At 49.9% G+C, this 26,138-nt stretch overlaps 1 protein-coding gene across 1 annotated transcript in view; it reads left to right on the top strand.

Annotated features, from left to right (window-relative positions):
• Positions 1-25,265, top strand: part of LOC115644644 (sodium- and chloride-dependent GABA transporter 1-like) — a 42,192-nt gene extending 16,927 nt beyond the window's left edge. The window contains exons 7-14 of the mRNA XM_030549259.1: positions 407-510; positions 1,169-1,293; positions 4,740-4,852; positions 18,574-18,705; positions 19,581-19,683; positions 20,458-20,558; positions 21,614-21,781; positions 25,161-25,265. Of these exons, the coding sequence (XP_030405119.1) occupies positions 407-510; positions 1,169-1,293; positions 4,740-4,852; positions 18,574-18,705; positions 19,581-19,683; positions 20,458-20,558; positions 21,614-21,781; positions 25,161-25,265 (951 nt within the window). The remainder of the gene's footprint in view (positions 1-406; positions 511-1,168; positions 1,294-4,739; positions 4,853-18,573; positions 18,706-19,580; positions 19,684-20,457; positions 20,559-21,613; positions 21,782-25,160) is intronic.
• Positions 25,266-26,138: the final 873 nt, after the last annotated feature.

Raw genomic sequence — 26,138 nt, forward strand, 5'->3', positions numbered from 1 at the left:
ATAGGCATTGAGAGTCCTGGGGGGCCTGTCAGGGGACGGGGATGTGGATAGGGGTTGGGGCAGTCAGGGGACAGGGAGTAGGGTGGGTTGGATAGGGAGTGGGGTCCCAGGGAGGCTGGTTGGGGGGGGTCCTGGAAGGGGGCGATCAGAGGACAAGGAGCCCAGGGGGTTGGGTGGGTCGAAGGTTCTGAGGGGAACAGTCAGGGGTAGGATGTGGGAGGGGCAGATAGGGGGTGGGCGCCAGCCTGTTTGCGGAGGCACAGCCTGCCCTACCTGGCCCTCCATACAGTTTTGGAACCCCGATTCGGCCCTCAGGCCAAAAAGTTTGCCCATCGCAGATTGGATTATGCAGAATGTTCCGACAGTGCTACGGAATACTGAGTCATGGCTTGTTCTTCCTTTGCAGGTCTGGATGGATGCAGCCACACAGATCTTTTTCTCCTATGGACTGGGGTTGGGATCTCTGATTGCCCTGGGAAGCTATAACTCCTTCCATAACAATGTATACAAGTCAGTATTCTTCAAATACTTCTACAATCAGAAAGACACACAGAGGCAAACTGTGAACCCCTGTGTGACATTGGTAAGCGTTTAGTCACAGGGGTATTCCCATTGCAGTCACCGAGACTACTCCTGTGAGTAACTACTCACCAGTGTAAGGGGCTCATAATCTGGCCCATAGTACCTGATGCTGCACGGTCTGTAATTCACCAGCATGCAACCCAGGCCTCACCACTGATCCTCATATCTGAATGTCTTCTGGCCACAGGACATCACCAAGTTACCCACCCCACCTCTGACCTTCACCTCTCACTGTCACCTGTCCACAGCACAGTAACATGCCTGCTCATGTAACTCACACACCTCCTGGGTGTGGTGTTCAGTCACATCTAGTGGCACTGAAACTACTTAGAGAGAGAGATAAAAGGAGTCTGCTCTACAGCCTTAACTAACAGCCAGCTGGCTCTTAGCTCACGCAGTAGAGGCTCATGTACTAAGCTCCAGAGGTCCCAGGTTCAGTTCTGCCTGCTGACGACCAGGGTCTGTTGGTGTTACACTCAGGCCTCATTTTCACCCTCTCCTCATCCCCTAACTCTGATTCTGTTCTGATTCGCTGACTGGACCAGAAATGCAGAAGGTTTTCTCACATTTGTGTTTGCTTTTCCAGAGACTCAATCATCGTCTGCTGTATAAATTCCACCACCAGCATATTTGCAGGATTTGTCATTTTCTCCATTGTTGGATTCATGGGTCACATCACCAAGAAGTCAATCGCTGAGCTGGCATCTTCAGGTAAACAGACATTGCATGTGTAGTGTTCAGACTAGCAGTGTGATCCAGTGGGTGGGGCACTGGCATGAGGGTCAGGAAAGCTGGGTTTTATTTGCAGCTCCACTACTGACCTATTATGTCACCTTGGACAAGTCAGCTCACCTCTCTAGCCTCTGTTTTCCCCCTGCCCTAACAACGCTGCAAACTCATACCTTTTGTAATGCCATTGAAGCTCAATGGAGTTACAGAGGTATAAATGAGAAGAGAATAAGGCCAGTTTTAGAGGAGAATTTTTATAAATCGTGCACAACTAGTTCTATTAAACTTACGAGACCAGAGCCCCCACTACCTTCAATGCAGCAATGCCAATTTTCACGACTGAAGATCTGGCCCACGAAGTGAGTGAAAATGACCCCTAAAAAAGAAAACAGGTTCCAAATGTTCAGGATGTGATCATAGTGAATAGCATTTTGTCAATCAGTGTGGTGTTCTCACGGAGCCTTCCCGACTGGGGCGCAAGTGTGTAATTCAATTTCCTGAGATGATACAGAGTTGTAGGACTGGATGGCTCAGGAGATTGGGAATGAGCCATTTCGCAAATTCTTTGTCAAGTTGAAAAGATGTGAGGAATGGCCTGGGTCCCAGAGGAATTTGGGAAGCCTATTCCTGATAGACTCAGGCCTGGTCTACACTATGCGTTTAAACCGAATTTAGCAGCGTTAAACCGATTTAACACTGCACCCGTCCACACAACGAAGACCTTTATATCGATATAAAAGGCTCTTTAAATCGATTTCTGAACTCCTCCCTGACAAGGGGAATAGCGCTGAAATTGGTATTGCCATGTCAGATTAGGGTTAGTGTGGCCGCAATTAGATGGTATTGACCTCCGGGAGGTATCCCACAGTGCACCATTGTGACCGCTCTGGAAAGCAATCTGAACTCGGATGCACTGGCCAGGTAGACAGGAAAAGCCCCGCGAACTTTTGAATTTCATTTCCTGTTTGCCCAGCGTGGACCTCTGATCAGCACTGGTGGCAATGCAGTCCCAAATCCAAAAAGAGCTCCAGCATGGACCGTACTGGAGATACTGGATTTGAGAGCTGTATGGGGAGACAAATCTGTTCCATCTGAGCTCCGTTACAGAAGATGAAATGACAAAGCATTTGAAAAAATCTCCAGGCTATGATAGACAGAGGCCACAGCAGGGACTCAGCACAGTGCTGTGTGACAAGCGTAACGGAAAGCCAAAGAATCAAATGGATGCTCATGGAGGGAGGGGGGGGTATTGAGGACTCCAGCTATCCCACAGTCCCTGAAAAGCATTTATTTGCATTCTTGGCTAAGCTCCCAATGCCTGAAGGGTCAAAAACATTTTCCCGGGTGTTTCAGAGTGTATGTATTCAATTTATACCCTCCCTCCCCCCCCGAATGAAAAGGGAAAAAAATCGTTTCTCACCTTTTTTCAGTGTCACCCTATGTCTACTGCATGCTGCTGGTAGATGGGGTGCTGCAGCGCTGAACACCAGCATCCCCTTCCCGGTGGCAGACGGTGCAAAATGACTGGTATCCATCGTCATCATCAGCCTGTGAGTGCTCCTGGCTGGTCTTGGTGAGGTTGGCTGGGGGCGCCTGGGTGAAAACGGCAATGACTCCCGGTCATTCCCGGCAGACAGTACAGAAGACTTGGTAACCGTCCTCATCATAGCAGCTGGAGGCTAAGCTCCATCAGCCCCCCCGCCCCCCTTTTCATTTCTAAAGAAGATTCTGTACTGCCTGGACCATCATAGCAGCTGGAGGCGGCGCTCCTCTCCCCCCACCCTTTAATGTCCTGCCTGGACTATCATAGCAGCTGGAGGCTGCCTCCCCCTCACTTTATCTCACTAAAAACTCAGTGTTTCTTATTCCTGCATTCTTTATTACTTCATCACACAAATGAGGGGGGGGACACTGCCACAGTAGCCCAGGAGGGTTGGGGGAGGAGGGAAGCAACGGGTGGGGTTGTTGCAGGGGCACCCCCTAGAATGGCATGCAGCTCATCATTTCTGCGGGATCTCTGGGACTCTGACTCGGAGCAGCTGTGCTCTCTGGTTCTCTAGTATCCTTGCCCCATATTCTAGGTAGGACTGACTCTATTTTTAGATACAACATAAAGAAAGGAATGACCCAGGGAGTCATTCCCATTTTTGTCCATGCATCTACTGCCAACCTCAGCAAGGCCAGCCAGGAGCACCCATGACAGCAGCAGACGATACAAAAGGATTGATAACCGTCATCACCAATTTCCAAATGCAAATGATGCAAAATGACTGATAACCATCATCTCATCACCAATTTACAATGGCAGACGGTGCAATAGGGATGGTAAACGTCTCTGTTATCTTGCAAAGGCAAATGAATGCTGCTGTGTAGCACTGCAGTACCGCTTCTGTCAGCAGCATCCAGTACACATACGGTGATAGTGACAAAAGGCAAAACAGGCTCCATGGTTGCCATGCTATGGCGTCTGCCAGGGCAATCCAGGGAAAAAGGGCGCAAAATGATTGTCTGCCATTGCTTTCACGGAGGAAGGAATGAGTGATGACATTTACCCAGAATCACCCGCGACACTGTTTTGGCCCCATCATGCACTGGGATCTCAACCCAGAATTCCAATGGGCTGGGGAAACTGCGGGAACTATGGGATAGCTACGGGATAGCTACCCACAGTGCAACACTCCGGAAATCGACGCTAGCCTCGGTACATGGATGCACACCGCAGAATTAATGTGCTTAGTGTGGCCACGTGCACTCGACTTTATACAATCTGTTTTTAAAAAACCGTTTATGTAAAATCGGAATAATCCCATAGTGTAGACATACCCTCAGGTGCTCTTTCCACTCAAGTTCCCAACACAGGAAATTCTGAGGTTTGTTGTTGTTCTGCACCTGGATTGTCTGTTACTTGGGATTGTTGCACTTAAGGAGGCTCTTTATGGGCCTAGCCCTTTGTTAGAGCTTTCCCACCGAGTAGCTAAGCTCTGATTCGATCAGTATTCTCACAAGAGCTGGCTAGGGTGACCAGACAGCTAGTGTGAAAAATCGAGATGGGGGTGGGGGGTAATAAGAACCTATATAAGAAAAAGACCCCAAAATCAGGACTGTCCCTATAAAATAGGGACATCTGGTCACCCTGGAGCTGGCTGAAACTCAATGTTTACTTTTTGTGGGAAATTCTGACATTTTTATTCTGAATTCCATTTTCAACCTTATCAAAGAGGGTCCATTTTCAACCATTTTCAATTCCCTCACCTCTCCTTTGTGCAGCACAGGCCAAGGGGGCAGATTTTCATGGAGCCCATATTAAAATATTGGCAAGTTTTTGCTGTTGCCATCTCTCGATTTAATAATTGTACTGAGCTCCTACATGCCTCATTGTTAAAGCACTTTAGAAATATAAACTTTTCAATATATTTTCATTCTGGTAGGTCCAGGACTGGCTTTCCTCGCCTACCCGCAGGTTGTCACGCAGCTGCCCATGTCCCCTCTCTGGTCGATTCTCTTCTTCTCCATGTTAATGATGTTAGGCCTTGACAGCCAGGTGAGACAACACACTGGGGAAAGTTGGGGTAGGAAGTAAAGTTGTGGTTAGATGAGAACCATCCTGGATGACAGTTGTCTATCCTCCTCTGTCAGTCCTGTACAGTGTTCCATCTAATTTTTTCTATCCATGTGCAGAATGAATTTTGTTATGTGCACCATATTGAGGTAATGTGCGGATGTGTGCCACCAATAGAAACTAAAAACCTAGATATAATATACATTTTTAAAAAGTTACCATAGGGATAATTACTCCATCCAGGACAGGTTAGGCATTTTAGAACTCACTACTCAAAGAATTAAATTTAAATGTAAGAGAGAAATAAAAAGTATGAAATGCATAGACCAGTCAAAATACTAAAATACTAAAATAACACACTTTCAAAGAAGTACCAAGAAGTAACAACAATATAAGTATGTGTTGGGAGGCGAGTGTGAAAGACAGTATGTGTGTGTTACAGATGCCCCTTTAAGTATGCTACCTTTTAAGTAGATCAGCAAGTTCAGACACAGCAGCAGCTGCCAGCAAGCTCCCTCCAACCTGAGCCTTGTTGTGCATCTCGGCCCCCTCTCCCCCAGCTCTGTGGAAAGGGTGTACAGGGCAGGGGGACACCTGAGATCAGCACTCCACTCCCTTGCTCTGCACAGCAAGCAGGAGGCTCCTGGGAGCAGCTCCAGGGCAGGGCCAGCACACGGCAGTGGGGGGAGGGAAACCTGAACTGTGTGGCACTTGATAGCCTGCTGAGTGACTTCCCAGCCGCACAGCTTACAGGGAATGTATGTCCAGTGTAGAGTGATTTCTCTCACTCAGCAGTGAGATCCTCCATTCTGGACAGATATTCAATGGAGCGATCTCCTGTACTCCTGATGAGCCCTGTCCACATAACCAGTTGTATATGAGGTGACCTCCTGTCCTGCCTTAATAAGCCCCTTTCCTATCATAAATCTTTTGTGGCCAATGTCCTATAGACTTCAGTCTGTCCCATCCATATAATTAGTTATTTGTGGGGTAATCTCCCATTTGCTGCTGAGCTCTGGCCCTGTAAACTGTAGTGGGCAGGAACCATCTTTTTATTCTGTCTGTGCACAGTGCCTAGCATGATGGGGCCTGATCACTGCCTGGGACCTCCAGTCAGGGCCACAGTATAAAGCAATAATGGTAATAGTAATGATCAATATTCTGTGTACCAGCAAAAAAAGGCAGTCTTAAAAAGTGACCACCATTTTCCCATTAGTCTCTTTTGAAAGCTCTTTTTCATTCAAATGAAAAATTCAGATGTTAATTTGCATACACCTGATCTGCCAAGATGCCTTATGGGAGTTGTAATTTAGGTATCTTATGCCCTCATTGTCCTTCTATATGGGCTCAGCTCCTTGGGCAGACTACATCTCCCATGATGCACCATGGTCTCCTATTCTGTGAAAAGTTTTGCTATTTCAGTTTGTCGTCCTCAATTTGGAATGTAAATTCCATTTTTTGGAACAGCTCTAGTCTTGAGCCTGGGAAAAAGCATGTCCATGCAATGTTCCAAGAGTCAGTTGCATCACAACGTGCTGGCGCAATGCTAAGGAGCCACATTTCAAAAAGTAGTGACAGGGCAGAGGTAGAGAGCTAGGCTTTGGCTCTGAACTCTTCCAGAATTTGGGGGTGTTCAGTGTTTCGCCTCAGCCCCATCTCTAGTAAAAAGAGACAACCCTAGTGGCAGTGAAAGTGTTCTCAGTTTCTCAAGCACCCAGGGTAAAAGCGGCTGGCAATGTCATGGAGGGAGCAGGCACAGCATCTGGCTGGTGCTCTGGTTAGTACTGTCAGTGAGATTCCAGAGGAGCTACAGCCAGACCTCTTTCCTGCCAGAGGAACGTGAATTGTGGCTCTACAAAAATATCCTGTGAGGACACTGGAGGGGGCAATATCAGGGTGTACCAGAAGCTCCCAACCCACACACACCAAAAAAGAAGGGACTAGATGGTACTTATGTATTTTGCACAGGATAACTTACATATTTTTTGATAACGGGAGCATCAAAATAGCCAGGTAGTCAACTAATTAAACCTGTAAAAGCTGTCTTTTGGTTGGGGTCTGTGGAGGGCTTGTGTACTCTTCAGCCCATCGAGAGCACACTGAGCTGGGATGGGAATGCAGCATTAGGCAGGCTCAGGTGCCTGAAAAAAACATTTCTGGGTAAACAGCAGAGCTTGGTTGATACCTCAAATCTATGAATGTTCACCTGCATAAAGACTTGAATCCTTTCCTGCTTTGTTTTTCATTGTTATTAGCATTAAGGTAGCATCTAGAGAACTCAGCTAAGATCAGGCCCTCCTTGTGCTAGGCAGGTACAAATTCATAATAGGAGACAGTCCCTGCTCTGAAAATCTTACTATCCAAATAGACAAAACAGAAAAAAAGTGTGAGGGGAAATGGAGGCACAGGGAGGTGAAGTGTTGCCCAGGGTCACCCAGCAGGTGAGTGGCAGAGCTGGGAATAAATGCCAGGTCTCCTCAGCCCTGGGCCAGTTCCCCGTCCACTGGCTCATGCTGCCTCTCTGATGCCCCTTATTTGTCTGGGCTCTGCAAGTATTCATTTCTGCTGAACGAGTTTGCTGGCAGGAATGTTCACGTACAAGGGAAATTTTAAGCAAATACTAGAGAATATTTATAGAAGGTGAATTTGGCAATAGTAATTGTGAGTATTCACCTGGGAGACTTGATTCCAAGAGATACCACTCAGAGTCAGAGAACACAGGCACCAGGATTTCATTGTACTGCAGTAGCTCCTTGCCTGTTGTACTGGGTGTAGCACAGACACAGGCAAGTTAGCTTACTTTATCAAAGGAAATATCAGCTATTCCCGAGTGACATGTCCAAATCTCCAGACACTGGCTGATTCCTGGAAAGGCTTACAGAAGCAGTGGGTTTGGAAGGGGAAGATAGTAGTGCCCTTCCCAGTTAATTCTGGGAGGGCATTCTGTGCATATGGGGCAGTGCAGGAGAAAACCCACACCTTATAGGAAACCTTGTGCCGTGGCCTGGTCTTGTCCCCCAATCTGGAGGGACACCAGCCTGTTGTGATGGGATCTGACTGCTGAATCCTACATGCTTCCTACCCCCTGGGTCCTGGTAGTGACATAATAGCCATAGAGTAGGTGCTTCCTACGGCAATGGAAGGGGTTTTTTTTTGTTGCTGTAGGTAATCCACCTCCCCGAGCAGCAGTAAATAGGTTGATGAAAGAATTCTTCTGTCAACCTTGTTGCGTCTACAGCGGGGGTTAGGTTGGCTTAGCTATGATGCTCAGAGGTGTGGATTTTTCACACCCCTGAGCACTGTAGCTATATTGATCAAAATTTTAAGTGTAAACCAAGACTTTGACAAGTTCTTTGCAGAGCCCACCTGGTGGTGGGAGCTCTGGTTTCTAGTTAATACCTTCAGGGCAATGTGTCAGTAAAACAAGGAAACACAGGCTTAGCAAAGGGATTTCTTAAACATAAACACACATCCTTTACTCTTAAAAAGTACAAGAGAGTTTTGTTTGTGAGTCCTGGGTTTGGTTCCAGACCTTAGGGGAGGTAAAGTTCTTCCTTCCTCCACTCACTCCAGCTTGTCTTCTGTTCCTGGCAATGAAATGGCTTCCTTGGCTTCGAAAGCGGCTACCTTGTCAAAAAGATTGGATTAGATGGGGGAGGGGTGGGATTCCAGCTCCCCTCCTCCCCAGACAAATTTCTGTGAAAAGAGTCCATTCAAAGCCACAGGCCCTGCTGACAGAAACCCTATTGTTTGAGCAGGGGAAATTTGCTCAGTGTGTATGGCCCTTGATTGCTCTGTCACATCTTCCTTCCTCCCTCCCTCCCCTCACCTCTACATAGTCTCTCTACTACAAAATGCTGCAAAATGGATGATCTGATCTACAATTACAAACTGGTTGCAATTACAGATTGCATTCATAAAACCACATGAAATTCATAAATGGATGTGGACATATTCCTCAAACTGTCACACCTACTGTCCAATCAAATCTAATCAACCCAGCTGGAGTTTCACATGCTGAATGCTCCCACCGAACAGCTCAGACTGGGACTTATTGCAGATATTATTTGGCAAATAATTTCAAATAATGAGTAAATGTTCCCAAAGTAGCTAAGTTCACTGGAAGAACTATTCTCTGTGGATCATTCACTGGGCTCTCGTAAATAGTTCGATACATGACAATAAGTCTCCTAAGCACTGTGTGGAATTATTGATGCCTTTGCTTCTCAAATATCACCTGAAAGTCTTAAAGTCCCAAATGACTGTCAGTCTCACAGGGCATGGAGCTTTTAGCGGGCTGTTAGTCCTGGGGGATGGCGGGGGGGAAGGAGGGCGGTGCATGAGGCCTCAAAAGCAGAACAAGCATTTAGAAAAACAGATAAATAGATGTTGAGGGTTTCTATCTGTGTACTGGAGATTTCCTCTTTCAGTGTATGATTTACACATAGAGTGTGGAACCCTTGATGCCGGCTTCTGCATGCAAAAAAAATGCCTATATTTGCTCATGCAGTAACAACTGTGCATGCAAATAGATAGGTAGGTGCCTAGCTAGTCATTAGTACACACAGGCTACTGATTTGCATGTGTTGCAATAATTGAGCACACAAATGCAAGTGTGCAATTGTACAAGTACTTCAGGCTGAGATTTTTGACAATTAGGCCCCACATGTTCTCAAAAAGCCTTGGTTGTGCACAGGAACACATTCTACAGGATGGTCAGCAGCCCAGTCCATGACTGCTTAGTCCAGGCCAGGGGCAGCAAGGTGGTAAGGCTCTCGGGTGACCAGATGTCCCGATTTTATAGGGACAATCCCAATTTTGGGGTCTTTTTCTTATATAAGCTCCTATTACCTCCCCCAACCCCTGTCCCGATTTTTCACATTTGCTGTCTAGTCACCCTATAAGGCTCTCGTGTCAAACCACACCCTTAACAGGTGCTAGAGCCCTTCAGAAGGCTGCTGAAGTTCTGCTGGCTCATTGTAGCAGGTGCTGCTTGCTGGGTGTGATGCAGTAGGGACTGTCTGTGTGGGGAGTGGGAGAGCAGGGGAGGACTTTAGGGGATGGAAGATGCCAGGGCCTGTAACCTGAGCTAGGTAAGGGAGGGGAAAGGTCAACACCTTTGCCCGGGAAGGGGAACAAAGGAAGGGAGTGGCAGGAGGGAAGCAGTTTGAGTTTGGGCTTGGGGCTGTGTGGGCGGAATTCAGGGTATCCTAGCTAGGATCCAAGCACCCTGAAAGCCCAGAAGGACTCGGTGGAGGGGTCCTGACTGTGCCTGCAAGCTCTGCTGTAGCTTGTGTTCCTGTTGTCCAATAAACCTTCTGTTTTACTGGCTGGCTGAGAGTCACTGTGGGTCCCAGGAAGAGGGGTGCAGGGCCGGACTCCCCCACACTCCGTGACAACTGGTGGCAGCGGCGGGACATACTGCACCCCGTGGATGGCGCTTCCTGCAGTAAGTGACTGGGGAGCAGTAAAACGAAGGGGTGACTAACCCCTGGGAGTGTGTGCCCAGTGAGAAGGACTTTGCAGTAACAGGGTCCCCCGGGGGATTGCAGCGAGCGGTCCCAGGGGCGAAGGAGTCGGCAGCTCGACCCTGGCAGAGAGGTGGTGACCTCACGAAGGGCTGGTGCACTAGGGGTCCCCCTGGAAACCGTGGGGAGCAGCGAGCGCCCCGGCCTGTGAGTGGCCAGCAGGAAGATGTATGCCAAGCGGCGCAAGTGTGACCTGGTGGAGCTGTGCAAGCAGAGGGGGCTGCACCCAGGGAGGATCAGCAAGGACCAGCTGATTGCTCGGCTGGAGGAGGAAGATCGGTTGAATGAACGGAGCCCTGTCTCTGAGGGAAGCAGCCGAGCAGATGCAGCGCAGGCACCAGTGTCTGTCCCTGCTGAGAGTGGTCAGCCGGCAGACGAGGGCTTCCCGAGACCCCCCCTTCCTAGGCGTAGGGGAAGGGCGGGGAGGAGCCCAGTGTATACCGAGGGCACCGTGACACCCCCGGCCTGCAGGGGAGCCTCACAGCGAAGCCCACCCCCCAGCAGGGGATCCTCCCGGCAACGCTCGGCATCCGTGGAGCGGAGGCGGCTGGAATATGAAAGGGAGCTGAGACGGGAAGAGCTCGAGTTAAAGAGGCGAGAGCTGGAGGAGAAGGCGAAACAGCGTGAACATGAGGAGAACCAGTGTAAACATGAGGAGAACCAGCGTCAGCGTGAGTGGGAGGAGAAGGAGAACCAGCGTAAACATGAGCTGGACTTGGCCCAGCTGAGGAGCAGTGAGGCTCCGGCTGCGGTGAGTGAGGGGGGACCCAAGCCTACAAAGAGCTTTGATAAGCACTTGCTGCCCCGGCGTAAGGAGGGGGAGGACATAGATACCTTCCTGACGGCCTTTGAGAATGCCTGCGAGCTGCACAGGGTTGACCCTGCAGACAGGATCGCAGTTCTCACCCCCTTACTGGACTCCACAGCCGTGGAGGTGTACAGCCGACTGAAAGGGGCGGAGGCAGGGGACTACGAACTGTTCAAACAGGCCCTGCTCCGCGAGTTTGGGCTGACTCCTGAGATGTATCGGAAAAAGTTCCGGAGCCAGCGTAAAACCCGTGAGGTCACATACCTACAACTGGTCAACCGGGCGCAGGGGTATGCCCGCAAGTGGACAGCTGGGGCCCAAACTAAAGAGGACCTGCTTGACCTATTCATACTGGAGCACCTGTACGAGCAGTGCCCGTCCGACTTGAGGCTGTGGTTGATGGACCAGAAGCCGGAGAACCCGCAGCATGCAGGCCAGCTGGCCGACCAATTTGTGGACAGTCGGGCAGGGGATGGCAGGGAGGAGTGTCGAAGGAGCAGGCCTGCCTCAACGCAGAGAGAGAGTCATCATGGGACCTCCCAAAGGGGGCCTATGGAGAACCCCCCCAAAAGGGGAACATCCAGCGGCAGGTCCCTCCAACCCACTCAAGGGGACCCACGAGATATGGGCTGCTATCGCTGTGGCCAACGAGGTCACATACGGGCCCAGTGCCCCAAGCTCAGGGACAGACCAAGCAGACCCAACCCGCAGAGGGTGGACTGGGTAAAAACCCAATCGGAGGAGGGGCTACATTCCCAGGAAAGGGGGGTTGGCAACATACCACCTGTGGATGCTCCAGGTTCCGGGTTTTTGGTTTACCGGGTGGGCGCAGGGCTGCCCCTCCGGAAAGAGTGCATTGTTTCCCTGGAAGTGGATGGGAGGAAGGTCACTGGGTACTGGGACACGGGCGCAGAGGTGACGCTGGCCCGGCCCGAGGTGGTGGCCTCAGATCGGATGGTGCCCGACACCTACCTGACCCTGATGGGCGTGAGCGGGACCCCATTCAAGGTACCCGTGGCAAGGGTACACCTGAAATGGGGGGCCAAGGAGGGCCCCAAGGATGTGGGGGTACACCAATATTTGCCCCTAGACCTGATGAGGGACGAATGGGAGGGGAAGGCCGCTCCCGAGGGAGAGTCAGTGGTGGAGTATGTCCTGGCCTTCTGGGAAAGACTGGCCGAGCTCATGGGCCTGGCCAGGGAGAATCTGGCCCGAGCCCAGAGGAGGCAGAAGGTCTGGTATGACCGCACAGCACGAGCCCGTGCCTTCGCCACCGGGAATCAGGTGATGGTTCTTATCCCCGTGAGGAGAAACAAACTCCAGGCCGCCTGGGAAGGGCCCTTCAAGGTTATCAAGCAACTGAATGAGGTAAACTATGTGGTGGAGCTGTCAAACCGGGCACATCACCGTCGGGTGTACCATGTGAACATGATGAAACCATACTATGACAGGGGGAATGTGGTGTTGGCCGTGTGTGGACATTGGGAGGGGCAGGGAGATGACCCCTTAGTGGATCTGTTCCCTGAGACAAAAGCTGGTTCCCCCCTGGAGGCGATTCCCCTCTCTGAGCAACTGACCCCGGGCCAGCACGCTGAGATGAGAGGGGTGCTGCATCTGTACGACAGCTGTTTTCCAACCAGCCTGGACGCACTAATTTGACTGTCCACAGGGTGGAGACCGGGTCACATCCCCCTATAAGATGCTCCCCTTTTCAGGTCAGTGGGAAAACTGCCCAGGATCTTGAAAGAGAGGTCAGGGACATGCTGGCTTTGGGGGTGATCCAGCCGTCCTCCAGCCCTTGGGCCTCGCCAGTGGTGCTAGTCCCCAAGAAGAATGGGTCAATCCGGTTCTGTGTGGACTATCGAAAGCTCAATGCCATCACCGTATCTGATGCCTACCCTATGCCCAGGCCTGACGAGCTCCTAGACAAGCTGGGAGGTGCTCGGTACCTCACCACTATGGATCTTACGAAAGGCTACTGGCAAGTGCCGCTGGACGCAGATGCCAGGCTGAAATCGGCCTTTATCACCCCTCTGGGGCTCTATGAGTTTCTGACCCTGCCCTTCGGCCTCAAGGGAGCGCCGGCCACCTTCCAGCGCCTGGTGGATCAGCTACTGAGGGGGATGGAGAGTTTTGCCGTGGCATATATTGACGACATCTGCGTCTTCAGCCAGACCTGGGAGGACCACATGTCCCAGGTTAAACAAGTCCTAGACCGACTCCGAAAGGCTGGGTTAATAGTAAAGGCTGAGAAGTGCAAGGTGGGGATGGCTGAAGTATCTTAGGGCTTGTCTACATCAGAAAGTTGCAGCGCTGGTGAGGGAGTTACAGCGCTGCAACTTTGAAGGTGTACACATCTGCAGGGCACCACCAGCGCTGCAACTCCCTGTTTGCAGCGCTGGCCGTACTCCCGTTTTGTCTCGGGTGTAGAGGATCCAGCGCTGGTGATCCAGCGCTGGTAATCCAATGTAAACACTTACCAGCGCTTTTCTTGACCTCCGTGGAAGGAGGAAGCCTCTGGTAATCAAGCTGGTCTCCTTCCCCAGCTTGCTCTCGCGTTCCCGGAACCCCGAGCAAGCAGGTCTCCTTCCCTGCGGTTTGCAGGGGGGTTCGGGAACGCGAGAGCAAACCGGGAAAGGAGACCAGCTTCGCCGCGGTTTGCTCTCCTGTTCCCCGAGCAAGCAGGTCTCCTTCCCTGCGGTTTGCAGGAGGTTCGGGAACGCGAGAGCAAACCGCGGCGAAGCTGGTCTCCTTTCCCGGTTTGCTCTCTCGTTCCCGGAACCCCGAGCAAGCAGGTCTCCTTCCCTGCGGTTTGCTGGGTGGCTCCGGGAACGCGAGAGCAAACCGCGGCGAAGCGAGTCTCCTTTCCCGGTTTGCTCTCTAGTTCCCGGAGCCCCGAGCAAGCAGGTCTCCTTCCCTGCGGTTTGCTGGGTGGCTCCGGGAACGCGAGAGCAAACCGGGAAAGGAGACCAGCTTCGCCGTGGTTTGCTCTCCCGTTCCCCGAGCAAGCAGGTCTCCTTCCCTGCGGTTTGCAGGGGGTTCGGGAACGCGAGAGCAAACCGCGGCGAAGCTGGTCTCCTTTCCCGGTTTGCTCTCTCGTTCCCGGAACCCCGAGCAAGCAGGTCTCCTTCCCTGCGGTTTGCAGGGGGTTCGGGAACGCGAGAGCAAACCGCGGCGAAGCTGGTCTCCTTTCCCGGTTTGCTCTCCCGTTCCCCGAACCCCCCCTTGAAGCCGCCCAACAGCGCTGCAGTGTGGCCACATCTAACACCACTTGCAGCGCTGGTTGCTGTAAGTGTGGCCACTCTGCAGCGCTGGCCCTATACAGCTGTACTAATACAGCTGTAACTACCAGCGCTGCAAAATTTTAGATGTAGACATGGCCTTACCTGGGCCATCGGGTGGGGAGCGGCTGCCTGAAGCCGGAACCAGCCAAGGTGGAGGTGATCAGAGACTGGCCTGCTCCCCAAACCAAAAAGCACGTCCAGGCCTTTATTGGGATGGCGGGGTACTATCGAAGGTTCGTGCCCCACTTTAGTGCCATAGCCGGCCCCATCACTGAACTGTGCAAAAAGGGGAAGCCAGACAAGGTGATCTGGACTGAGCAGTGCCAGGAGTCTTTCCGGGCGCTGAAGGAGGCTCTGGTTAGTGGCCCAGTTCTGGCAAACCCAGATTTTGACAAACCCTTTATGGTGTTCACTGATGCCTCAGACACGGGACTGGGGGCAGTGTTAATGCAGGAGGATGAAAAGGGGGAGAGACACCCCATCGTGTACCTGAGTAAGAAGCTGCTACCCCGGGAACAAAGCTACGCGGCCATCGAGAAGGAATGCCTGGCCATGGTGTGGGCCCTTAAGAAACTAGAGCCATATCTCTTTGGGCGACACTTCACCGTGTGCACCGACCACTCTCCCCTGACCTGGCTGCACCAGATGAAAGGAGCCAATGCCAAGCTCCTGAGGTGGAGCCTGCTCCTGCAGGACTATGACATGGATGTGGTCCATGTGAAGGGAAGTGCCAACCTGACAGCGGATGTGTTGTCCCGGAGAGGGGACCCTGAACTTCCCCAGGTCACTGGGCAGAGTGACCCCGCTCAGTTCAGTCTCGAAGGGTGGAGAGATGTGATTCAGTAGGGACTGTCTGTGTGGGGAGTGGGAGAGCAGGGGAGGACTTTAGGGGATGGAAGATGCCAGGGCCTGTAACCTGAGCTAGGTAAGGGAGGGGAAAGGTCAACACCTTTGCCCGGGAAGGGGAACAAAGGAAGGGAGTGGCAGGAGGGACGCAGTTTGAGTTTGGGCTTGGGGCTGTGTGGGCGGAATTCAGGGTATCCTAGCTAGGATCCAAGCACCCTGAAAGCCCAGAAGGACTCGGTGGAGGGGTCCTGACTGTGCCTGCAAGCTCTGCTGTAGCCTGTGTTCCTGTTGTCCAATAAACCTTCTGTTTTACTGGCTGGCTGAGAGTCACTATGGGTCCCAGGAAGAGGGGTGCAGGGCTGGACTCCCCCACACTCCGTGACACTGGGCTATAAGGGAGGTGGGAGTGGTTCCCTGGAGAGAGGGCAGAGTTGGTCCTGGAGGGACACCCAAGTTTGGGAGGGAAGCTAAGACTGAAGTTTATGTTCTGGTAATGATTATGAACTACCAATAAAACCAAGCCCCATGAAAGTGGGGTTTCTTTGGTCAGTAAGGTGTTGCTGCACTCAGTGTTGAACACCTAACTGATTTAGGAGCCTAAATCTCATTTCCAAAGGGCTTTAGGCACTTAGAACTCTAAATTCTATCGACTCTCAAGGTGATTTAGACTAGGCATTGCAATGCTAAGCGGTGCAACACCTAAATACCTTTTTAAAACGGTGCTTAAGGGCCCATTTCAGGGAAGCACTTAGGCACATGTTTAACTTTCAACATGCGCTTAAGTCCGTTCCAGTTCAACAAAGCCCTTAAGCATGTGCTTAAAGTGAAGAAAGTGTTTAAGCACTTTGCTGAATCGGGGCCTAACTCCGTGTCTGTGTGCTCTGAGGAGGACAGAGTCGGGACTCAGCCTGGTCACACCTGGGCTTAAGGAGAACTGCTTTCGGTGACAGTAGGCAGCACAGCTTGCTGGAGAGTCAAGGGGAATAACAGGCTCTATCTGTGTCCAGTAGCATCAGTAAAGAATCCTTTGTGTATTTATTAAGCCTTGAGGGACATCACAAATTCTTACTCACAGCCGCAGTGGCATACGTTGATATGCCCAGACACACGCACACGTTTTCACTTGTGGGTTTAGTTCTCTTGCATCTAGACCCTCTTGCATAACATGCTAATGATTCCTTTTAACTAACAGTTTCCAGATCAGGCATTTGCTCCACCAGGGGAGTTAGTGGTGCCGTGTGATTCCAAGCCTGTGTGTGTCCCATGTGATGCCATCTCTTACAGGTTATTCATGAGCATTTCTTGCTGATGGAATCAGAGTCCTACGGAGCAGAAACATCCACTCACAAGTCTATCCACTGCACACCTGTTTTTCTGTAGTTAAACTCCTTTTGGGCCGTCGTCTTCTCCTGCATGATACAAGGAGCTCTCCCGGAAGCCAGTGCGAGTTCTTTGTATCCTGTGGTGGGGGCTGAATGCCCTCTGGGCTGTGGGAAAACTCTCTTGTCTGCTAATTGATGTGAGGTGCCAACCTGTCAGTGACTCAATATTCTACTGAGTCTCCTTCCCCACCATTGATGGAGTGACCAGATCCTGGCTGGGGGATGGGGGGAAGAGTTGGGGAGAATCAGGAATGGAAATAAGAAACAGGAAATAACAGGATCACCAACTCAGGTTTGGGGATGGGGGCAGACGCCTATAATAGAAAAGTGACAGGAACAATGAAGAGACGACAATATACTGAGGAAAGGGAAACATTTCAGAAAACACATCAAAGCCACTGTAAAGAGAAAGAAGGAAGAGAGTACACAGAGTAATAACAATTATTTATTATTTGTATTACGCTAGCGCCTGGGAGCCCCAGTCGTGGACCTCAGAGTCCCATTGTGCTAGGTGCTGCACAAACACAAAACAGAAGACTGTCCCTGCCCCAAAGATCTTATACTCTGGGCATACAGCAAGAGATAATAGATGGAGACAGACAGCCTGATGGGAGGTGAGGGGTGAGGACAAGGAAACAATGAGACACTATTGGTCAGCACGATAGGCAGTGGACTCAGCATGCCAGAAACCTAAGCAATGTCAAACAGGAAACACCACAATGGCCTGCTCTTCAGAGGTACAGAGCACTTGCAACTCCAGCTGATGTCAGTGAGAACCACAGGAGCTCAGCACGGCTATAAATCAGGCCACTTTTATTTAGGTGCCTAAATGTTCTATTTGAGTGTCTAACTTTAGGCATCCAGGTTTGAAACCTTTCGCCTTAATGACTTGTCTAAGGCAATGTAGCACATCACTGTCAGGCTTAGCCTTGGGGCCTCCAAGCCCCTAGCCAGGTGCACAAGCTGCTAGACCATGCTTCTGCTCTGGAATTTAGATCCACTATGTGTCAGTAATCATCATGAAACAAGATACCATGTTACGTGGATTGCACTAGGAGCATCGCACAGTTTGGCCTTCTCTTCCTGTGTGTTCCATGTGGTCTAGTTAGGACATGGAGAGGTGTGTATCCCATTTGTATTTACTGCTTCAGCCTTCCTCTCTCCCTCCACTACTCCTCACACAACTCCCCTAGGACTTCCCCAGGCACAACTGCTCCAGTGACTTCCTGTGCCCACTTCCCTCTCCTCCCATACACCAATCTTAATCTGAAGTGACTTCCAGTTCCCTTGCCATTTACCCTCTTGCCCATAGCTTTCCACACCCATATCTTCCCCCCACTTGATGGTCTCCCATATCCATGCCCATCTCTATTTCCCCTACCTTCTCCCCGTGACTTGGCATATCCAGTCCTCCCTCATAGCCACCCTCCCTTCACTTCCACACCAGCCCCTTTCCTTCTCCACAACACCAACCATCATCCAACTACCTGTGGTAACTCCTGCAGTCAAGTGGAAGGAACGGATTTTCTCACACACACACACACACACACACACACACACACACACACACTTCAGCGTGGTGGCCTTTCAGCACCATCACTACAGTCTGGAGCTCTTAAAAGAAATGAGGTGTAGGAGAGGTCATCCACCTCCTCCAGGCAGCAGAGAAGCAGTGGTCAGTTGGACACAGAGATAGAAGAAGTGACACAAATCCAGGCTGAGACGTGGTGCATTCTCCAGAGGGGAGGGAGGTGGCACCACGCCAGGGGAGTGGAGGAAGGAGGAGGAGGAGTGTTTCAAGGGAATGCAGAAGGTGGCGATGAATTTATGTATGTGTGTGTCTTTCCTCCTGCAGTTCTGCACCGTGGAGGGGTTTGTCACAGCCCTGATAGATGAGTATCCCTATCTCCTCAGGGCCAGGAAGAAGATCTTCATTGCTGTGGTCTGTCTTATCTCCTACATTGTCGGATTCTCCAACATCACCCAGGTACCTCTCCCTGTGCTCACTCCAGCACCTGTTCCTGGTGCTCTTCCATCCACCTCCTTGTATAACAGCAGCAAAGGAAGCCTGGGGGAAGGGCTATTGTCCATGAAAGGCACTAGGGCCACTGCTGGTCTGGGCTTTGCTCAGCACAATCATCTGTCCAGCAAGCTGCAGTCTCCACATTAAATCTCAGTAAGTTACCATCATGCTTGTGGTCAGTCTAGCTGGGACTCCTGTCTCTTCCAGGATGAGCCTATGCCCTGGAGGGTGACACATTCTCTATGCAGAAGATTGAGATAAACCAAAAGAGAGCAGGTCTGGTGGGACTTCGAGGCAGTGACACTAAGGCCCAGCTCCATGTTTACATGCCCTAGTGAGTGACCTAATGCAGAGATCCTTATACTGGGTGTACGGCAGTGAGGCCCAGGCTCTGTGTGTGGACTTTGGGACCTGGCTCAGTGATATGGAGGCCAGGGTTTGGGTTTCTCACTTTGTGACTTCATGCTGGATGAGTCACAGAACATGGAACATCTGCAGAGACATCTGAAGTGCAGCATGAGGGACAGAATGGATTCATTTTACAAATTGGCTTCACCTCACACTAGAGGGGGAAGGCAGCCACTCGAGAGTCCTGCTTCTCTCCCCACCCTCAGCCAGGCCTCAACACTGACTTCTTGACCACATTCCAGAGTACGTCTGTTAAAATGGCAGGAATTAGATTATGACAAAATGATGCATCTTTGTTGGCTTCCATAGGCCAAAGAAATTAACACACAAAGGGAAAATGATTAGAAAAGTACTGATGATATTAATTCTCAGCTCCCCACCCAGGCTGTACTGCATAATCAGACCACCTCCCCTTTCCTTTGTCTCCTCAGGGTGGCATTTATGTCTTCAAGCTGTTTGATTATTATTCAGCCAGCGGCATGTGTCTTCTCTTCCTCGTCTTCTTTGAGACCATCTCAATTTCGTGGTGTTATGGTAAGTGCAACTCACCTTGTTCCTTTGCTGCTTATCCACAGGCACAGAAGGTGCCATTTTCAAAAGTCCTCAACACTAACCATTTAAGTTGGTGGGAGATTGACAATTGACTATAGTTTTGGGCCAAAGCCGAAAGTTTTTGAAAAACCCCGGGGAGACACTCGTCTTGCGCCCTCAGACAGCCACTCAGCTGAGCACATGTTCACAGAGATTCCCACATAAATGGAAATGTGCACAAGCCTCTAGATTTGGATTTCTCAAGGGTATGATATGAATAGAGAATTTGTTAGGCCAAATCTGACTGCTGAGCCATCTGCCCTGGTATCCTGGCAGTGTCCAATGCCTGATGCTTCAGAGGGAGACCAGAGTCCCTCCCCTTCAGTAACTTGCCCATCCAATTGTGCAGTGCTGGGGTATCGGGGAATTCCTTCTTGACCCTTCCAAGGTCAATCTATCACCTAGTCTATCTTACAATCTAGACCTTTCCTAGTTGATTACTATCACTGTCTTAGCTTGGGAAGCTGTAGATGTTTTTAGTGGTCATAAAATTATCCAGGTACCTGTTAAGATCTCAGTTCAGTGTTTGTATCAATGGCCTCTATGTTTTATCTGGGGAGTGAGCGTTACACTTCTCCACGTTCACCTTAAATGTCTGCTCTTCTCTCTGATCTCACATATCCACCTTCTCCTGTTGTGTGTTGGGTCACTGGAGAGAGGTGATGAGAATGGTGCTGAGATATCATTGCTGCTGTTAACACACATTTCTCACTGTAGGAGTGAACAGATTTTACAGGAACATTGAAGAAATGATTGGCTACCAACCTTGCAGCTGGTGGAAGCTCTGCTGGGCCTTCTTCACTCCCCTCGTTTGTGTGGTGAGAACAAAGCAACTGTCTTTGGGGAGGTTCATCTAGAAGGGCCTCCTCACTGGGATCATTCTGTGGGTGAGGGAAACACTAAAATTTTAATCTAGGTAACTCTGATCCAAATCCAGATCTGGCATTAAACTCAAGTTGGTCCTAAGAAGAGTCAAAGTGACTGGCAGGAAAATAAATATGCAGAGCTTCTTTTATTCTCCCACCTGAATCCCTGCAACTGATTCTCAGAAGAGAGGGGGGAGCTTGGCCTAGAACATGCAGTTAGTAATAAGTTGCTCCTGTGTTTGATATTTCAGAAGCTGAACCAGTGATTTATGGCTTTAAAAATCATTGTTGGCTGTGGAGAAAACTTTCAGTCACTCTAGCTCCAGCCTCAGACCTTCCCAAGCCTTTCTCGGCAGGAGGCATTCTCAGATATAATAGAATTGGCACTGATGATCTCTCAGCTCCTCCGTCCACCCTCCAACCTTTCCTCTCCCAGCAGGAGGTGCTATCGGGATTGCTGCTGGAATGCTGGGTGTGGGGCGCTCCTAGCTCCTGAGAATCAGCTAAGAGGATGCTGTTTAGGAAATGGTTTGGGAGTGTGGTGTGCAGCAGAAGCCCAAGTAGGGAGGGGGTGTAAGTGCCCTGGCTGGGGCAGGGGAGTTTAGGGGCACTGACCATGGGGAAAACATTACCGTGCATTCTCGGCCTGTCTCAGCCAGAATTGCTGTAGGAAATGAGGTAGAAACAATCTCTTGTGGAATGAGAAGATTAGAGAGAAAGGTGCAGTTGCTGCAGGAACTCTGGCTGTAGGAGGACCTGTTGGGACTGGTCTAGGAGCCCTGGATCTTGGGGGACAGCTCTTGAGAATGGTATAGGAGTCCTGGCTGGGAGGACTGGGAGCTGTTGGGAACGGTGCAGGAGCCCTGGCTCAGGGGTCTGTTGGGAATGGTGCATGATTATTGACTATAACTCATAGTGAGAATTTAGGGAACTCTCAAAAGGACAAAGTCAGTGAATATTTCTGCTTGTGCCATACTATGATGTGACTGCTAATCCTGTTTCTTCAGGGTGTTTTCTTCTTCAGTGTGGTTGAAATGACCCCTCTGACTCTGGGGAAATATGTCTATCCCTCATGGGGGCAGGGCATCGGCTGGCTCATGGCTCTGTCTTCCATGGTGCTGATTCCAAGCTATATGCTGTACTACTTCTTCACCTCCAAGGGGACCATCAGACAGGTAAAAGCAACTTTCCAACTTCTGCCTCTGCTCAATTATCTGTCCAGAGGGAATTTCCCACCAGCAACCCACTATAAACTTCATGCAGCCCCTGTGTCATGGCATTGATTCCTGGGGTCTTTGTAAGCCAAGACTTCCCAAATACTTCCTTCTCATCACCCAATACCCTCTACACTCTTCTGCTCTGCTCCTTATGCTTTCTACTACCTCCTGCACGACACATTCCATGTAAGCCAATAGAAAGCCCTTCCTCACTGAGGCAAATGAATGCCTTAGGGGACTGGGGTAAGGAGATATGTGCCTTTACCTCTTGGCTACAATCCCTCACAGGTCAGTAGTGACCAAAAATTGTTACCTTTTCATTCCTGTTCGGTGTCTTATGTGAAACAAGTCAAGGGACTCTTGGTCCCATTCCTAGCAGACTGCTGTCCACATCAGCATATCACTGTTACATAGAGAGATGTCTGAAAATCTTCCACCAGAATGTTTTCCCATTGGAAAATGCTGTTCTGTCAGAAACACAACTTTCCCAGGGGACATGTTGATTCTGAAAAAAAATTGTTTTGAAAAAAGGAATTGAAATGATGTGTTTTGCGAAGGTCAGAACATTCTGTCTGGACAATTTCAAAAATGGAACATTTTGATTTTTTTCATTTCAGAATGACTTTTCATTTTGAAATTTATTTTATGTTATACTTTTTTTTTTCTTCAAAAAAAGTTAAAATCAAAAGGAAATGGTTTTTGACCGTCCTGGGACGAAACCTTTTCATGGGAAATTTCTAAATTCTTTTTTGTTCTGACTTGGAACGAAAGCAAATGTTTGAAAAGGTGGAAATTCCAGTTCCGGCCCAGTTGTAGCTATGAATGTCACAATCTCAGCAAAGATGCCGCGTTCTGAATGAGCATGAAGCCTGAACTAGCTCAGAGCCAGGATCTATTGGTGAGGGAGGTTTGCAGTGGAACTGGCTGTCTCATGGATAAAAAGGCCTGTCAGTCTCCAATCTTTCACCAGCATTCAATTCACTTTAAAAATGAAAGGACAGAGAGAGGCCCCAGCGCTGCACCAGTATATAATGTCATTTTCTTTTGGGCCAGAAGAAGAGATTCAGTCAAAGGCAGTCACAGAGTATTACCCTTCTCTCTACTGATAGCAATAGGCTGTGAATCGTGTTGAGAATTAAAGCGAACAATCCCCACTCCGACCCATGTCTGATCCTTACAGATGATCCTTGCTCAGAACTCCATAGGATGGTATGAACACCCACCACCCCTCCCTGTCACTCACTGGTAATGTGCCATGAGGGGAAATCCCTTCTTGTCTCTTAACTGGGGCATCAGTTCCTCTCTGTGTTTGGTTCCAATTCTATTCCCATTGAAGCTGGCAGGGGCGTCTCCAGGCCCCAGCATGCAAGCGCGTGCTTGGGGCAGCATGCCGCAGGGGGCGCTCTGCCTGTCGCCGGGAGGGCGGAAGGCAGGGAGCCTTCGGTGGCATGCCTGCGGAGGGTCTGCTGGTCCTGCGGCTCCAGTGGACCTCCCGCAGGCGTGCTTGCGGAGGGTCCGCTGGTCCTGCGGCTTCAGTGGAGCCACGGGACGAGCGGACCCTCCGCAGGCATGCCTGGGGGAGGTCCACTGGAGCCACAGGACCAGCAACCGGCAGAGCGCTCCCCGTGGCATGCCACCATGCTTGGGGCGGCAAAATGTCTAGAGCCACCCCTGGAAGCTGGGGACAGTATTCTCCTGACTTCACTGGGACCAGAAGCAGGCTGAGAGGGCCAGATTGTGATGTCCTGACACACTGAGTAGCATCGAAATCCTCAAGTAGTTCCGCTGCCTTCAGCAGGGCTACTTGTACTATACCAAGTGATTAAGGATATCACAATCTGCCCGTAACTGAGCTGAATCCTTGTAGTTGTGCCTCTGAATCCATCTGTAACTTGAGATCCCACCTGGTGACCACGCGATTATCCACGTTTCCACTGAATCCCTGTTTTGCAGGCCCATGGAGTGCAGTTATATTCTGTTGCTCCAGGAGCTCTCTCAGCATCTGGTGCATACTGACAATGTCAGTCAATGGGAATTAGAAATAACAACAGTGTGATTGGCTTCTATTTACCTTCCCCTCCCTTTACTCACTCTATCAGACTCGATATCCCTGAGTACACTGACTGTTCTGCCAGTTCAGTGGAATGTCACTTTTTTCGGAGGCACACACCCAGGCCCCTGGCCTCCATGATCCATTGCACTAGCAGCAAACAGCAGGTGGCAGTAGGGAGATAGAGAGAGAGAAAGAGAGAGAATGTGTGTGTGTGAGAGAGAGGATTAGCTTGTAACAGAGCTGAGGCTGGAGGGAAATCAGATGTCAGTATAGAATAAAGGGGTTTTGACAGACAGGAAAGATTATAAGCCATTTTAATCCTACTGAGCATAAATGTAAGAAAAAAGCACATGAATGGCAGGAGAGCCTCACTAAACATTTCAGGGGCTTCACCCAGCAAGAAACACTTCAGATATGTCTGAGTCCAGGGGCTCTTCCCTTTTCTGAAGAAGCTCTTCTCCAGCTCAGTGATGTCCATTCACTTCAGGCCCCCTTCCCCTCTAACTCATGTTCCATAATTTAAAGCACCACTTTCCCTCCTTGTATTTAACCTCCATGTCCATTCAACCCTAGGCTTCAACCCATACTGCTCAGACAGTGAATGCCCCCTTGCCTGAGGGACTGTACTCTCCCACATTCATTCTCCCTGGCTGTCTTCCGGACACAGCTCTACCAATGGACCTCAGTTTTATTTAGACTTTGATCCTATCAGGTTAATATAATTGGGAACTCATGCTGGCATAAAGGGCCATGCAGGATCAGAGCCATAAACTGTAAATTCCTTGGTGTTCTGTAACCATTGGATACCATTTTTTATGGGAACTTAATGAAAAATGGAATAGAAAATGAAAAATGGGTCCGTTTTGAATCCTGTGAAATGGGAAGTACCTTGACATTTTTATTCATTGAAAAAATTTTTTTGACTAGCTTAAGCATCTAGGTGCTGCTACAACTGTGCGGTAGCTACTGGCTTACTTTGTAATGGTGATTTCTGTCATTCAGAAGAGAGAACTGTGTATACTAGAGGAGCAAAGGAGAAGTGATTACATTGTCAAATGGAGGTGTGTGGTATCTGGAGCAATTGTCCTAATCACCTTCAGTGTTCACTATCCCCTTGGTAGACCTCTTGCTGTAACTAGGAATGTCTCTTCAATTTGGAAAGAAGGGTTATGACCTTCAGCTTCAGCCACATGCCACGTGTGGAGGTGGTGGTAGTAAAAGGGTCTCCTCAGTTTCCCCTGGTTACCTGTGTCCTTTCTGTAATCTTTCTTTGTTCCTGGACAGCGTTTTCAGCAGATGACTCAACCCATGCAAGAGGTGAATGTTCAGAACAATGGACTAAAAGCGAAGACCTCACTGAATGGGAGAGTCTCCGATGCTGCTGTCTAGGCAGAGGGCAGAACCTCTTCATCCTACTCTGTAGCTGCTCCCACCACTGCCCTTTGACTTCCTCTGATGCTGCTTGTGTGTCCCCAACTCCACAGTTGGTTTCAGTCAGCGTGGGAAGGATCTAACAGAGGAGCCCTTTCATGGCACTGCCCCTTAGCCCAGCTGATCAAGACTCTGTTTTAAATTCCATAAGGACAATGTGCAGTGACTGTCTTTGTAATTTATGATCCCAATCCATACTGCCAGAAAGGAATGTCCCAGGCCCTAGTTTCCTGCTGACCAGAGGTGGTATTTTCTAGAGTACAATAACGTCTCCTTTTTCGTTGTGTTCTTCAGGCCCTCTTCTATACCAAAGTCCACCATGCACCCTCTAATGAACAACAAAGCTGTCACAGCATAAAATAGCTGTATTTTGGCTATGGATTCAAATTCCAGATGATTATCAATTAATACAGCATAAAGGACCTTTAATGAATAAATAGTCCTAAATGCTATACGATGGATGCACCAACCAGGAATACAGAATATTGGTGGCTACTGGATACCCCTCAGCAATCTGGACAGGCATGAGGGGTGCTGTGCTGTTGAAGCTGCTGTCCTTCAGCCATGAACACAGCTTTATTATTATTATTATTAGCAGTCATTTATACAGAGCCATAGATATAAGATTCCCTTGTACTGGTGGAGGAGACATTGTTTATAATGTGGATATGCTTCATCCCAGCACACTCTGGCATGGTGTTACATGGTGTCCTATCAGGGGCCGCTCTAGACATTTTGCTGCCCCAAGCAGGGTGGCATGCCGCGGGGGGCGCTCTGCCGGTCGCCGGGAGGTTGGCAGGCAGCTCCAGTGGACCTCCCGCAGGTGTGCCT

Source organism: Gopherus evgoodei, chromosome 1 (assembly GCF_007399415.2).
Source record: "Gopherus evgoodei ecotype Sinaloan lineage chromosome 1, rGopEvg1_v1.p, whole genome shotgun sequence".
Classification (NCBI taxonomy): domain Eukaryota; kingdom Metazoa; phylum Chordata; order Testudines; family Testudinidae; genus Gopherus; species Gopherus evgoodei.